The sequence below is a fragment of the Talpa europaea genome (genome assembly GCF_964194135.1).
Source record: "Talpa europaea genome assembly, chromosome: 2".
Lineage (NCBI taxonomy): Eukaryota > Metazoa > Chordata > Mammalia > Eulipotyphla > Talpidae > Talpa > Talpa europaea.
In genome coordinates, this window is record NC_140068.1 from 66,955,105 (window position 1) to 66,972,015 (window position 16,911).

General features: G+C 34.7%; 1 protein-coding gene across 3 annotated transcripts in view; it reads left to right on the forward strand.

The window, feature by feature from the left end:
- Positions 1-16,911, forward strand: part of COL12A1 (collagen type XII alpha 1 chain) — a gene marked incomplete at both ends in the record, with an annotated part of 107,254 nt that overhangs the window by 82,389 nt on the left and 7,954 nt on the right. For all 3 annotated transcript variants that reach the window (XM_084256465.1, XM_084256466.1, XM_084256467.1), the window contains 9 exons: positions 2,570-2,719; positions 4,194-4,271; positions 5,559-5,645; positions 6,979-7,032; positions 8,390-8,485; positions 9,651-9,704; positions 10,072-10,125; positions 13,795-13,848; positions 15,948-16,019. In XM_084256465.1, the coding sequence (XP_084112591.1) occupies positions 2,570-2,719; positions 4,194-4,271; positions 5,559-5,645; positions 6,979-7,032; positions 8,390-8,485; positions 9,651-9,704; positions 10,072-10,125; positions 13,795-13,848; positions 15,948-16,019 (699 nt within the window). The remainder of the gene's footprint in view (positions 1-2,569; positions 2,720-4,193; positions 4,272-5,558; positions 5,646-6,978; positions 7,033-8,389; positions 8,486-9,650; positions 9,705-10,071; positions 10,126-13,794; positions 13,849-15,947; positions 16,020-16,911) is intronic.

Sequence of the window (16,911 nt, forward strand, 5' to 3'; positions counted from 1 at the left end):
TTGGTTTCTTTCTAAAAATATTTTCTTATTCATGAATTATATTTTCAGTAGAGGGCAAGGGACTTTCCTTGCAGAGCTCAAAGAGGCTTCAGTGTGAGAAGAGACACATTAGTGAGAAGCCAAAAAAAAAAAAAATCTTCATATAATGGCAGACTTAACAATTCACAGGCACTCATGGTAATGTGCAGTAAAATAAAGCCTTATTGCAAAAGCAAATTTTAGATCGACTTTATTATTATCTTCAACCAAAATTCATTTGATAATAAATGGCAAAATTCTTATGAACGTTTTGGCTCATTGGTATACCTATTAAACTTATATTTGAATAGCTTGCTAAAAGGACTATTCATTATTTTTTATCCACACCCACTGAAAATGTTAGAAATTTAGTCTTTATTAACCAGCTGATAACCATTTAGGAACTATTATTTCTTAATTTCCACCTTTCATGGAGTGTTTCATTTTACATGAACAAAAGGCAGATTTTGTAGAAAACTATAGAGACAATCATTAATTCTTGCAAATCAAGATAATTATTTCTTTGGCATTCCATTGTTTATTTATCTTTATACAGTGGTATTTATTTCTAGGTCTTACAGAATACCTCTTCCTCCTCATAAGCTCTACTCCCTCAAATTATATACCTTCTTTAAAACTCTGTCATAGTTTCTCCTCTCCTTTTTTTGTTACTGTCTTTTCCCCTCTTTCATTCTCCAAATTTCATTCATTTAAGCTACTCTCAATATATCCCATGGATTCAAGAACCAAGTTCAATTTCTATTGGCTATTTACCTTCTTTGCAATCCAAGGATTCAAACACTTTTCTTTCATTTTCCATCTAATTTGAGAACTGAAGTTCTTCAGCCATTAGCATGAAACTGAGGGGTCTACCATGATAGCAGGAAAATAGTGAAAACGATAGGCAGGGATCTTCTTGAGGATTCTCGTCTCCATTTGTGTGTAATGACACAGATTAAAGTGAGAAGTTTATAAGATGAAAAATGATATAGGTAAAAACTAAAGTTTTAGGGACTGGCAGGGTTTGGAAAGGGAGATGAGTTGTCAAGAGTGTTCTTTCCTATTTCTTTCTACTAGTCTGTAACCAACAATGTTTTACAGTTGGGAAATAGTCCCTAAGTACTTTGGACAATGTTCTACAGATGAAGAACTCATTCTGAAATGATATTACTCATGTATTTAAAAATGTAGTAAAACACATTGAAGAAATTAAATAAAAATATGTTTTAGCATGTGTTTCATTACAGTGAGCTTTGAATGACAAGTGTATTGGGAATGATTTTGTTATAAAGTAAGAATTTTGAATTTGAAATATTTTTTCTGGTTACTGTGATTTTTCAAATACTTTGTGGATGTTTGTCTTTGAGATTGTTTATAGAACAGCCAGCAAATAAGTTTTAGTTCTTATTAGATAATAAATACCTTGGGAATACTTGTATGATGTTCTTGAATCTAATATTAGGTGATTGCTCTGGGGACATTAAAAGTTTTTCTTATTTTTGGTAAGCCACATACCACTTTATATAAAAGCAATATATAACTCATATTTTCCACTTATAGGTGCACTAAATTAGTGTTTTGGTGGTGAATCAGTGTAGGAGAAATATTTACTGATTAAAACCATCTTTAGAAATTGTTCTTATGTTTATTGACTCAAAGCATTTAAGGAAATTTCCATTTCTTTTAACTTAGAGTCAAACTTTTTAAAGTCATTAAGTGCTTACTTGAGTATTTGTACTGTGATAAATAGAAACTATGACCATCACTGTACGTTCAGATTACCTGTAACTTCTTTCATTGTTTAAATACAAATCTTCTATTAATTATCTGTTCTAATAGCTTTTTTAACATTTCAAGTGTCCTCAATATTAGACAAAAAAATAAATCAATGTGAACTTGTTTCTTTATAAAGAAGTTGAATCCTGAATTTTATTGATTTCCAGAGTTGAATTTTTTAGAAGATGTGCTAAATTTTTACTATGTTAGGTATCTATATATATAGGGTACAAGTTCTTTTTTGCCTGAGATCAGGGAATAATAAGTTTAAAATTGAATTTAACAAAATTAATGGAGGACAGATGAGGGTATAGATATATATATAAATAATTATATAGAGATAAATATAAATAATTTTTATATAGATATATAAATAATTATATATATCCGAGTATAGAGATATATAAAATAATTTATTAATTTCTGTTTGATTAGTTCTTTATAGTTTACAAATTTATCTCATCTGCCACATTTCCTCTGAGAAATGCAGTGGGAAAATAAGAAATTACACCTGTATATGTGGCTGAAGAAAACTGAGATACAGAGAGGTTAAGTGGCTTATCTAATTTCAAGTTGTTAATAAATGACGTTATTGACATTGTAACCTGGATTTTCTGTCAAAAACTTGATTTTGGATGAGAATAGCTTAAAGAAAATGCTATTTTTATTTATTTAATTTATTTATTTCATTTTTTTGATCTGTGATCTGAAATTTGCAAAAGCTAGCCAATTTGTTGGTAGAAATTTTATAATGGAAACAAATGCTCATTTTTAGGTTCATATTGTAGTGACCTCAAAAAGTGTTAAGATTTACATAGACTGCTATGAAATTATAGAAAAGGACATCAAAGAAGCTGGAAATATCACAACTGATGGTTTTGAAATTCTTGGAAAACTGCTTAAAGGAGAGAAGAGATCAGCCACAGTAAGTAACACATTTTAAATCTTCTGGGTACCTTGTGAATTGAAAGGACATTTTTTAAAGCAACTCAGTGAGATTTTCTTCCTCCTTGGTGAGTTTTAAATTACTAAATGTTTTGTTCACATTGAATCATTGGAAAAGTTACATTGAGAAAATACAGAAATGACAGAGCATAATAATGCATTTCACCATTAGAAACAAAATAGATGTGAGAGCATCAAAAAACATCATGTTATCATCTTGAAACAGGATAAAATAGTAATAGTTGCCAAGATAACCAGAGAAATAAAAAATAATTCATTTTTTGTTATTCAAAGACAGTAATTATTAGTACACACTTGTGCAGTCAGGACTTTGAACATGTGTGGACGTTGGCTGTGACCATTACTGAAACCCAGGCTCCCTCGCAGCGGGTCAGGTCTGTCACCGAAGGAAGATCAGTGTGGAGGGGCAGCCAGCTGACTGCAGCACTCTCAGTTTCATTTCCGAAGCTTGAGGCGGGAGTGTGCCTCCTTCATTTCCAATGTTATCAGCTAACACAATTTTAAATGTAAGGCTTTCACTGTACCAGGATTATTAAGTTCCTGTCAAATGTCACTCAATAACAATATTGTTCTAAAAGCAAAGTTAACCATCTTGATTCCCCTATTTTTTAATTGAATTTATTTAGTTTTCTTCCTTCCACAGAATTCTCTTCTCCTAATTTCAGAAATGAAATCTATAATGTAGAAACAGCTAGTGCAAATGTAATATAATTATTATTAAAATCCAGACTTTGTTGAACATTGGGACAGTTACATTAGGTTTTTAATAGAATGGCTACATCCAAGCAATTATTTCCTTTTTATCAAAAATTTGTTTTTTAAAATGTAAAAAGAGAAAATATTTACTCTTTTGAAATAGTGAAAATATTTACTCTTTTGAGACAGTAGCCACACATATTATATAATCTCTAGTTTTAAAAATTAATGAAAAGAAGAGCATCAATTTTAGAATAAGTGAGGAATGGCTTTTTAATATTAATTATTTCTTTTTAGGGCCAGTTTACTTAATTATCTATTAATTTTAAAATTATATATTTTATTTTTTGTTTATTTTTAGTTGAAGTAATACTAGGGCTAGTGTTACTTTTCTACAAGGGTAGACTTCAAAATTGATTTAAACATTAAATGAAAATTTAAAACACTCATAAAACAAGCATTAAAGAAGTCAGTGCCCTCTTACAAAACTCAAGCATTTCATTTTAACCAAGGAAGTGAACCAGAGTGGGAATTTCACAAAGGCATTTTGCTTCACTTTTTCTCTTAAGCATAAGTTTTTATGTTCTTTTCTTGTGAAATGAGGATCACTTTACCCTCAAAGACTTGCATCCTTAAGCAAGTCTATGTGAGAAGTTGACAGTGGTTAAAATGTAGAAACGTTAATATAAAATGTTTTTCATGCATCTTTAGCTGATGTTGCTGTTGGTTGTTTGCAGTTCCAAATCCAGAATTTTGACATTGTCTGCAGTCCGGTGTGGACCAGTAGAGACAGATGCTGTGATATTCCCTCTAGGGTAAGTAAAACAGAACTGAATCCTGTTTTGGTTTAAGAGACCCCCCAGGAATAAACTCTTATGACGTAGATGGTCTGTGAGAGGAAGTAGCACTCAGCAGCTGCATCTCCATAATGGAGCCAAGGGACCAGCATTCTGTGCATGTATATCAGCTATCAGAGGTCAGGTCAGTGACCCTCCTGTGGAAGCTAGGAATGCACAAGACCACATCTGGAAATTCTCCCTAACAGCCAGGATGGTTATATATAGTTAAAAAAAGTCCAGCTGAGTCAGTGTTTGATAGATCTATTTATTGCAACCCTGTCCTCTTACTTGTAAAATATCAACATTTTGCAGAATAAGCTATCACCCCTTTTATTACCTAAGGTTCATGGCAAGAATACCATATCTTTTTTGAGATGACTTTTCTCCATAGTATCTGTGTGACAATAGTAGTTACAAAGTTGAATGCTGATGATGGATTGAAGCTTTTGGCAAACAACGAACTGTACACATACACAGGATTAGTGTGCATTATTTATTCAACAGATATTTACTGTGCACTTATTATAAGCCAGGTTTACAGCAGTGAAAAGTGAATATTCTAGTGAAAGAGTGGGGGAGACAAAGAATAAACAAGTAGATATATACTGTGTTAGAGAGTGAAAGTCCTAGGATGCAAAACAAATCTGTATAGGGAGATAGATGAGAACCAGGTGGGGACCACTAGCCCTCAGTGATAAAATGAGATTTAAGCAGAGTCCTGAATTTAGTGAGGGGGCAAGTAATGTGGATGAAGAAAGAAGAGCATTCCAGACTGAGGGAAATGTAAATGTACAAGCCCTAAGGCCACAGCGTGTCCCAAATAGCTGAGAAACTAAGTCTATCAGTGGGGGTGAGGCAGAGTGAATGGGAGAAGGAAGGTGGTGACAATGAAATGACTGGTGGTGGGGTGTTGGCTTGAAAACATAGCAGGCCTGGTAGTCCATGGACAGATCTTGAGATATGACTCTGACTGAAATGGGGATCCATAACTGGGATAGTCAGCATTTCTCCAACACTGGATTAGAGAAAACTGGATTAAACTACCAGTGGTCTCAGTGATTTTATAAATATTTGTCAAGTGAGGTTTCCTGAAGTAAAACATACAAGAACAAACAAGATTCAGCTTAAGACTATCTATTGATGACATTATTTCTTCAAGTTGGGAAACAGATTTCTTTGTGTAAAAAAGCAAAGTCGGGGTGGGGGACAGGAAGTCATTTTTACTTTAAATTCATAGGTAAATATTTTTTTCTGAAATTTTAGAGAGATGAAGCAAAATGCCCTGCTCTTCCAAATGCTTGTACCTGCACACAGGACAGCGTTGGGCCACCAGGACCACCAGGGCCTGCGGTAAGGAAAGGGAAAGTGTCCCTTTCGTTTTTCTTGTAAAATCTTTGAATTATCATCCTTTCTCCAGTATGAGTGTATAATATGCTTTCAGCCACCAGTGCTTTCTGGAACAGAGCAAGCCAAATTGCATATCATTTTTGTAGTGTGTTTTGAGATCTGGAATAGAGTAAATCATGAAGATATCCACACAAGATCCAATGACATTGGCTAGTTGGTGAGATTTTGTCTTAAAGATGTGAATAGGTTTTCATGTGTAACCATCTAATTTTGAAAATTCCTTGCATCTGCTGAAAGCTTCTGATATGTATGTTTTTAAGACATGTTTGAGAGGTTAACTTTTACCACTTGCTCAAAACCTAGGATATGTGGGTCTTATGCAGTGGACAAACATGACAATAACTGATAAAGAACATAATCAGTATAAATGATGATATTATACACTCTGGGTTAAATTATCTGGGTTTGGAATAATTTAAGTAAGAAGACTATCACCACAGTTTGTCATAGAAGGCGAGACCAAGAAAGTACAAAGCAAAAAACATTGACCATGTAGTCAGTGATATATCTCATTCACTAATGTAGCACATCTTGATTAACATGAGTAGCTCAGAGATTCTCAGAATACTAAATTTTACTATACTTGGGTCATAACAAATAATGCAGATTAATTTTACATTAGTTGCAACCAGCTCCTAACATACAAAATCAAAACATCACTGGAATTACATCATTTACTTTTTATTAACATTTTATCGACTTACCTAATGCGTATTTGTAAATTATAAAATTTTTTCTTGGTAGTGACTGAGAGATGATGCTTTTGAGAAGTAGGGATCCTTTCCCCTCTTGGTGTGAGATTAGATGTCACTACAGTATTTTTTTTCCTTTTTGTTCAGAGGTTTCTGAATTCCTGTTACTTAAATACATGTTCTGAGATTCTGAGAGATTTACAGAATCTTTCTTTTTGCATATTGTTTTCTCCAAAGAATAAATAAACATAACTTCAAAATAGGTTTTTCTCTTGAATTAAGTAGTGGTTGCCTTTTTGCATAAATATCAAATTTTCAATTAACTTGGACATTTACTACAAATAAGGAAATATCCAGATTCAAAAATGAGAAACCTAGCATGTACAAAGTTTTGAAATTTTCACTCCTCACATATTTCTTTGATATGAAATATTTACTTCAATATTTTGTAACAGTAACTATAAGTATTTTAGAATTGCAGCAATATTGCCTGGAGTATTGCTTCTTGAAGCAATTTTTATATATCGACTTCTCCCTACTTGCCTTGTGTTCATACTAAAATGTGCTCTTACTATGTATTTTAGGGAGGACCTGGTGCTAAAGGTCCCAGAGGTGAAAGAGGTATCAATGGGGCAGTTGTAAGTATATTTTATTTATTTATTTTTTTGAAGAGGTATTTATTTATGCATGTAAGAACTAGGGTGTAGGCCAACAGTTGGGGAGAGGGGTGAGAGGATTTCCCAGAGACAGAGTGGGAAACAAAACAGGCAGATCCACTGAAATACACTGCTGACAGGAGCAGTGGGCGAGACACTAGAGGTCTGCTGAGCCATGTGGGTAGCTCCCTGGCCGGAGATCGAACTCGTGCTGCATAGGCTGCGGATAGCTTCATAGTGCTGTGCTTAACCCCTTGCACCACCAGGGAGGCCCTGTAAGTATATTTTAGAGTACATTTAAATTTTCATCTACATGTTGAAGACTGGTTGTTCAATATTTCTGTTACGGGGGTGTGTTGAGCAAGTATGTTCAAGTTTAGTGTACCTTTGGTATTATAGTGACCTCTGTCTTGTTTCCAGAGATCAAAACGATGGGTTAGACTAGCCAGGGTAAGAAATATCTAAAGTATCACATTGCTGTAGGAATTGCACGTGGAGATCTGTGGGAGAACCTAAGGACTCTGCCGGCTCATGGGGATGCAGAGGGGGTGGCCTGGCCAATCTATTGGAAGACCCTACAGGAAACAATCCTGCTAGAGAATTGGGGAGGACTGGGAGCAGTTCTGCTGTTTTGTTGTTCATCTGTCTCAGAGAAAGAGTTGTGTGGTCAATCTGTGTTCACTTGGACCTCATTGGCCCCTTCTCCCAGTGCCACACTGGCCTTGTAGGAGACAACTCAGGCCTCTTAGGGGAATATTTTATGAAGATAATGTATAGTCTTAATATTACTATAATCACACTAATGATAAATTAATCCAGTTAGGGAAGGGGGAAGCTGAGATGCTAACCCAGGTCTGACACCATATTTTTCCACAGTGCAAAGAAGCTCCAGCAGAGTATCTACTCTGTAGATATCTGTCCCTTGTATATCAACATTAGTCCCAGAAGTAAGCCCTAGTCTAAGAGGAATCAAGACTAGCCTAAAATAAGTAAAATCCATTGAAAACTGAGCTTTGCTCTCATATGAATCTATGCATATAAATACATGAATGTTATTCAATGCTTTCTTTTGAAAATCAGCTTCTACTAGTACTTTTATGGAAATTTAAGTGCTCTTGTGAATTTATTGCACTTTCCAGTTGGTCTTTGAATGAGTAGTGAAGGGAAGAAAGGAATGGCATTAATAAATATTTATTAATAAAATAAATGTAGATTTCTAAATGTTTGCAAAAATGGTATGATGCTGGTGTCTTAGAGTTATGAAGTTGGGTTTCTGAGTGGACTTTAGCATTGGAAAGATGTCCTATGACTTTGCGGCTGTTTCTCTCATGTATTTTAGGGACCCCCTGGCCCTCGTGGAGATACAGGTCCTCCAGGCCCTCAGGGTCCCCCAGGTCCCCAAGGACCCAATGGACTCTCTATTCCTGGAGAACAAGTAAGCACAAAAGCTTTCTGTACTAAATGAGGGTAGTGAATTAAGATTGAGTTTAACTGCAACATTTTTTATTGTATTTTGTCAAATTCAAATGCTTTCTCAGAGGACTCAACAGGGTTATTCATTGAGATAACTTCCTGTGTCTATAATTTCATATATATAAGTAGTATATAAATAAACTATGTAGAAAAAATTATTGCGACTTATTTGACCTTAATTTTTTTTTTAAATAAGCAATGCATGTGCTTTTCAATGTCCAGAAAACTTTGAAACTGATTTCAATGTGGGGCAGCTCTGGAGTGTTTTTCTAATCTTTATGACCTCAAGCAAGTGGTGTTCTCTATCTAGGTTATTATTTCTTTCACATTTTTCAAATAAAATTTCTTACCACTTGTTATAAATGCTAATCTGAATTTATAAAATGTGTTTTACATTTTAAAGTTTATACTTAATTAAAAAACTACTTTTTCCTATACCTTAAGATAAAACAAATATAACCTATGAATAATAAATGATAACTGCATAGTTCTTAAATTTAAGTTTAAAGTGCATTTTAAGGTATCATAATAAATAACAAATACTTCTTTTGGCATTTAGAGGGAAACATAACCCATATTAGAGTCAGAAATAAGACATGTGAAGAAACAGAAATTTTTGCCCCAAATGGTTGAATAGATGGACTTTCAGTTTCTTATATTTCGAAAGGAATTTGACCTTTTCTTACTCTACTACTATTAAATTAGATTTATCAGATTTAAGTAATTCATTTTTATCATTGTAACAATTGTTTTCAAGCTTATACTTATAAAAACCCAAATCATTATTTTCTTAAAACATTTCATTGACTATCTGTTAAAATTAGCACCAAATTTAAATATGTGAAGTTTTTCCCACCAAAATGAATTCTGTGAAAATTTCTTATGTTAAACTAGGTTCTTTTAAGTGGATTTCTTATCTCAAAATTATCTAAAATTATCCTCTAACATTATAAGTGGGAATTATAATGTTTGTGGTTCAAAAAATGAGTTTCTATCAATAAATGATTTTTTCTCCTCCTTTCAAAAACATGCTTACATTGGATTTATGAAGCGACATGACTCATGTCGTCCCTTTGCAGCTAATCTCTGTAAAATGCCTGAGACTGTTTTCCCATTGCTTGCTCTAGGGTCGCCAAGGGATGAAAGGTGATGCTGGAGAACCAGGACTTCCAGGACGATCAGTGAGTTGTTCTTGAAGTTGCCTTTTCTTTCACTTGTCAAGTGTTGTTTGAAAAGCTGCCATTGCAGTGCTTCAAAAGGTGAGCCAAGGTGAAACAGCTGAGCAGAAGCCTGGCCATGTTCTTTATGTGACTGCCATTTCATCCTCTGCTCTTAAGTCTTCATGTCTGTGCTGTTCAGTTCTGGTATCTGCTGTTGACTGAGCCTCCACAATATGGCTGATAATGTGTTTAGTTCTGTTTTTTTTTTTTTTTTTCCAGAACTCCTGAAAATTTTTTTGTTTTCAAACATTTTGAAGAATAACAAGTAACTTTTTTTCATGCAGGAAGTATATTATAGTGTTTTACTTGTTTATTTCCTTTTGTGTAGGGAACCCCAGGATTACCTGGTCCACCAGGACCAACAGGACCTCCAGGAGATAGAGTAAGTTACCTTGGGAGGCTTCAGTGACCTTGGAAATGGTGTCACATTGTTGCTTATTAGTTGAGAATCCTTGGCAATTCCATTTCCATGTCTGGAAATGCAGAGTTCATATGCCTTGTGGAAGGCTGAACGCTACTATCAGCAGCCTACCAAATAGCAGATTTATCTCAAGGCCTAAGAAACAAAATGATGGGACTTTAAGAGACTGCTTGAAATTTTAATTTTGGGGATGTTTTTTATTTTACCATAATCACAAAAAGAGCTCATAAAATAAATTTTAGCTTTTAAATCCTAAAATTGAACTCTTTGTTACGAGGTAGCTTTTACCTAACTCTGACAGTAGTCTTGATTTCCTATGAAGTCAGGAAAAAATTCTCTACATCATTAAATGTTTGAATAGACAACTAGTACTTAATAGGGATTTTACTCAGTTGTTGCAGCTTTCAAATTTAATTTTAAAAAGAGTAGGAAACCTAATCTTTTCTAAAACAACTAGATGAGAACATAATGCACATGACTTCGAGGCTCTATTCAACATTATAGGAACATTTGGTTTCATAGGAAACCATGAATGCTCAAAACCAAGAACTAACTTTTCAATGTCTTATGGCTCAGACAATTGTCTGAAAGTGGTCTGTGTTCTGACTAATCAATCAAGTGAAAACATGACTAGTAGTGGGATCTGAGATGCCAGAAGTGTAATGACTCACTAAACACATAAATTATTAACCTAATACTCCAAGACACCACTAATCAGAAGAAGCTAGTCAATCAGATGGAGCAAAGACTTGCCTGAGTGATACCAAATGGTGGATGGTATGCCAGTGAACTTGATCTGCTCCTACACCCACCTTTGAGTTGGGAGAAAGAGAAGTCAAAGAGAAAACTATATTCTCTGGGAGTCTGGGAGTTGAAGGTGGCACTTATATCTAGGCATTCTTTTGTCTTTTTTGAGACAGACACTTTAATTTTTTTGAATTCTCATTTCATAAAAGAGGATAATAGTGAGGTTGCAAGGGTGATAGGTCAGTTTATTCAATTAGAAAACAAAATCAAAAGTTACAGCCACCATGAGATGAGGGTGGGCTGATTTGCTCGTGACTGCTGCTGAGGGCTTGTTGGAACCATTGAGTCCACCAGTGTGGGCTGCATGCAGATAGGCAGGGGTGCCTGTGCTCCTCCCGGGCATACACGCTTTCTGAACTGGCCATCATTGCTTCTCCGTACAGTGATGAGTGAGATGGACTGTACTTTTCCACCTTCAAATGAATCTGTAAATCCAGTTTTGTGATTAGGTCACACAAAGCACAGAATCTTTCCAGGAAGTCAGTCTCCTCTTTTTCTTCACAGCCACGTACACCTATATGCTGCTTAGTTTATTACTACTGTGCCTAAAGTGGACTGTACAGCTAATGGAACATAAAGAAATTTGTAAAATTTGATAGATTTTGGTACAAGGAGCTCAGCTGAAAAGAAGGATACTCAAATTCTATAGAGGAAGAGGAGAAAGCACAGATGAAACCCATGGATCTTAGTAAGGAAGGAAGATGTTACTGAGATGTAGTTGGTAGGAACATAATGCATGGGTTGTCTTCAGCATAGATGAATTTTAAAATGAGGGTGGGGTGGGGTGTGAGATATAGGAATAACTGCATATTTGTTGCAGATGGCTCACTGGATAGCCTTTTGGAGGACATTGGAATGAACTCCTCTTCACTTTCATTTAGATTTATTTTTCTCCTAACAGAAAATTGTTGACTAGGCCCCTAGTGTCTGTTGATGAATAAATGAATAAAAAATGTGATTTGTGAAATACACACACAAACACGTATATTTCATCCTTTAAAACGCTCATGAATACTGTTGTGGAGAACATTATGCTAAGTGATGTAAACTAGCCACGGAAAGACAAATACTTAATGATATCACTTATGTAAGGAATCTAAAAAAGGGTGAACTCCTAGAAGCAGAGAGAAGCATGGGGTTGCTAAGGACCAGGAGAGGGGGAGGTGGGGACATAATGGGTCAGTTTCAGTTATGCAAAATGAATGTGTTCTAGTGATCTCTAATATACAACATGATGACTGTGGTTAAAAATAGTATATTGTATACTTAAAATTTGCTAAGAAATTACATCTTAAAAGTTTCCACTCACATAAAAATGATTAACTGTGAGTTGATGGATATGTTAATTAGCTTGATTATAATAATCACTTCTAATGTATATATCAAAACATGTTATACACTGTATTTATGTGTATGTATATACACACACATAATTTTATTTGCCAAGTATATCCTAGTAAAGCTGGAAAAATAAAGGAAAATGGTTAGTCAGGAGGTTCTTAGGATGGCTGAAAGAGAATTACTTAGAAATATAATACCTTATCAAAAAAAGGAAGAACAAATGTCCTATACAACAGTTGGAGAAATTTAGATGGAAGAAATGCCATTCAAACTGTCCAAGTAATACTTCCAGAGAAGTTTTGTTTCTTAACTGACTCTCAGAAGCAATGTTGCTGTTATATGAGATGTAACTTAGAATCTGTTTTTTGTTAAGCAGGCATAGGTCTTCCAGAAAACAGTGAAATCTTTATCTCTATAAGTTTCTGGGGAAAAAATTGGAGGAAGGGTAGTGGAATATTTTGAACACAATTGAAAAGAAATAATTTAAACTTCCTCTGTAATAAAATCAATGGGAGTCTGGAGACTAAGTGCAGGCAATGATCCAAATTATCTTGATTTTTGCTAGAATCCAAGAATATGCATGAAATTATTCTTATTCTCTGCAGAAAATGAGACAAAAATCTCCTTTGACAGAGGAATGTAACAACCATAAAAAATGACCTGACTCAGAAATCCTCGGCTGGATTTCAGAGATCTGCTGTGGGGAATGAATGCTAACTGGGAAGTAAGATGACTCATTCCAGGCAGAGGTCACTTGGAAATGTGTAGCGAGAAAGAGAGAGAGGATTAAAAAAAAAACAAATAAAAAAAAAAACAAAAAAAAAAAACAAAAAACGAGGGGGGAAGAAGCCAAAAAGGCAGGCCTGCCTTGGAGATGCTGTCAGTTCCTGGGGCAGCGGATCGTTGCTTCCCAGGCAACCCAACATCCATGTGGATCTGCCTTTCCTGTGAGTAGAGGCAGGCCATTAAAAAAAGCAGCTGTTTATTAGAAGGATTGAGGATTTCCTATTGCTCTAAGGAAGAGCAGTTTAGACAGCTTCACCTCATTTTGAGGGGGAGGAGAGTCCCCAGAAGTGGAGACATCGGTAGTCTTCCCTTTCTTGCCTTGGCATTAGTTGCTCAAGAAAAGTTGGAAATTGTCTAATCAGGTGGTTGGCTTCTCCATCTTTTATGATTCCATGTGCATGTTTTAGCAACATTCCTTTTAGCCCACTTTGATCCTTCAAAGTGGGTCAGTTAGTAGACATTGACCTTTAGTAGAATGGGTTAGTTTTCATTTAAACTTCTTTATATTAGGAAGGCAAACATCTTCATGAAAGGTATCTGCCTTTTTTGGAGATTTGTTTGACTCAAAATGTTTATAACTATGTAAATGAATGCATGTAACAACTATTTAATAAAAAACATAGTTAAATAGGAAAGCCTTTTGTTTTTATTTAGTCATTATCTCACTAACAAGCAATTACTTTATTTTTAAAATAGGGCTTTACTGGAAAGGATGGTGCAATGGGACCCAGGGGCCCACCAGGACCACCGGTAAGAATGGAATTGGCAACATTGTCCCTCACCCCTTACCCTCATTTTCTAGAGAAGAACCTGGTAACCTGACTTTGAGGTACATTCCACCTGTGCTCTGAGGTTAACTCTCCTAAGTCAAAATGGGCAAGAAAAAACAGATATGTTAAAATACAGAGTCTTTCTATCTAATCAAGTTATATTTGAAAAATAGAAAAATATCTTTAACTAATTAGGTCACTAGCTATTTAGTGTCTCAGTTCCTTCCAGACCCACATTGAGTGGTAGGGTTTCATGACCTCACTGATTATTTCCTATTCTAGAATTTTAGGAATCTGTCTACTGTGATATTTAAATTCTAAGTTCATTTATTACTCAGTAGCTATCAGTTTTTCAGCAGAAGTAAGTCTTATTGAAATAGGTCTTCTGATTAAGATCTTAGCAGAAAATACTGAAACCAATGATTCTGAAAGTGGCATGTGCCTGTGCATATCCAAGTGAGGCCACAATTAAGTTGTTTCAGGTGATGGATGCTCTTTATATCTTAAAGCAGGATGTGATGACATGAGCACATATGTTAAAATTATTTTATTACTTATGTTTTAAGATGTATATTCTCAGATACAGGGGAGTTTAAAGTCTACCAAACTTTCATTTTAAATATTTACTTCAGAGAAAAGGGATAAGTGTTTGTAAGCTGGTACAGCCACTATGGAAAATTTTAGAAGGATCTTCAAGAAATTAAAAAGAACAACACTATGATCCAGCAATCCTACCTTGGGGAATATATCCAAAGGAAATGACTCACTATCTTGAATAGACAGTTGTACTTCCACATTCACTGAAGCATTATTTGCTATACAAAGATATGGAGACAGGCAAATGGATCAAGAAAATGTGGTGCATGTGTGTGCATGTGTGTTGAGAGTGACTTTATATATATGTATACAGCAAGTGATTATACATATATAATTATATGTATATATGTATATAATATTTCATTGTGTATAACATTCCATTATGTGTCATCTTAAATAAGAAGAAATGCTGTCATTTGTGTTGTAGATGAAACTTGAGGCCATTATGCTAAGTGAAAGACAAATATGGCATGGTATCACTATGTGGAATCTAAAAAGCAAAGGTCAAACCCTTAGAAACAGAAACTGGGAAAATGGTTGCTAGGAGTTGGGGGTGGAGGGCTGGAGCAGTGGGGAGGCATAAGAGAAAGCAGTAGAAGAGTAGACTCTGCCACTTATAAGATGAATAAGGCCTGAGGAGCGAACTTATAACATATAACTCTGTTTTGTATAATTAAAATATATTAAGAGAATAGAATGTTATTAAATTTGATGACAAATAAATGTCATTAAAAAGGTAAATAAAGAGAACTTTTCAATAATAAAAAAATAAATATTTACTTCAGAGTCTAAAATTTATATAACTGATGAAGTAAAGGACTTTTAAAAATCAGTTTAAGGAAATTTTAGACTTTAGAATAATGTATTGTCTATTAGATGCAAATACTAAATATGTCAAAGTGTCTTGAAACTGTTAAAAGCAAGAGGGAGAAATTCTTGTGGTTTTGAAGGCATGAAGAGTGCTGGTATTATAGAAGAGAGTGAAAGTGTGGAGAATGCACCAAAGAAAAAGTCAATTTCTTGGCTGAGCATGCAATTTCCAGCAATAAGGGAGACTTTGTAACCATGATGGCCAATTTAGCATAAAACTGGATACTTTCTTAGTTTCTTCCCCAGCCAAAGTTTTCATTCCTGTCTTTTGATGGGCTTTTGGTTTTGTAATAGAAATAAACTAAAAAAACAGGAATTGCTTTCTGCAAAATCACTTTGTAATGAATTTATTAGGATCACACTGTGATAATTGTTTATCTGATTATATATATATTTTTCAACCGGTTTCAATATATTTTAGAATTATACAGTCCTATGAAGATTGAGAATTTTCGAGATTGTTTTCCTTCATGTTATCTTATAATTTGGTTTGAGTCTTTAAGTACAGGATTACATGATTATGTACTGTTTCTTTTAAAGCTTTTAAAACTAACCATGCTTTGTCAGTTTGCATTCATCACAACATTCTTTTTCTCGGCCTACATGATATAGGGAAGCCCTGGCTCTCCAGGAGTCACAGGACCAAGTGGGAAACCAGGAAAACCAGGAGACCACGGCAGACCAGTAAGCGGGCAGCTTGCATGCAAGTGTTCTTTCACTGTGGCCATAAATAATGAGGGGACTGCAAGGCTTTGGCATATTTATGTTATCTCTGTTGTCATGTGTTTGAAGCATTTGTTGAAACTGTGCTAAACCCTTGGATTTAACTTGGTAAGAGTTCTAAAGCTTTGCTCTCTGAGTTATAATATTCTGGGATGAAAATTGTGGTCATATGGTTTCTTTAGAAGGAGAATGGGATTAGGAGCCAAAACACGTATTTTTGCATGGCACAAACACTCGAAGCTGGGTCAGCAGAATGATTCTTTTTATTTAGGAGTGGTCTGCTGCTTAAGATAGAAAAATAATGGTGACGCTGTGTGGCGCCTCATTTAGTAGTTGACAGATGTTGACCCTTCGGTGGTGTCATCCAGTCTTGTATTTGAGCTCTTCTCTTTCCTTGAGGATGGTAGAACATTAGTTTCAGAACCAAAAAAGACTTATTTATCATTTTGCTTTTCAATACTGCCCTGCTTCAATTTACAGCTTAATTTTCTTTAATTCTGATATTTTGGTTGGTGTGATAGTTGAATGGTTTTATGCATATCTGTTATTTTCAAATTAATGTCTCCAAAACTGAATTCAAAGTATATCATAGTTTCCAGAAATATTTGTAATGACTTTTGAGTTTCAAATTCTTTGTTGTAAGCTCTTCCTTACTTGTATGTGTGTTATGATTTCATGTTAAGCATTTTAAGCATAATTCAGAATAGAATTCTGAAATATAAAAATTTATCTTAAAGGTGATTAAGTTCAACTATTAGTCACAACACAAATGTGTCAGAGCTGTTTTCTGGACAGAACATCTCTTAACATTGTTTATGTAACAAGTTACATAAACACAAGCTAAAACAATTTT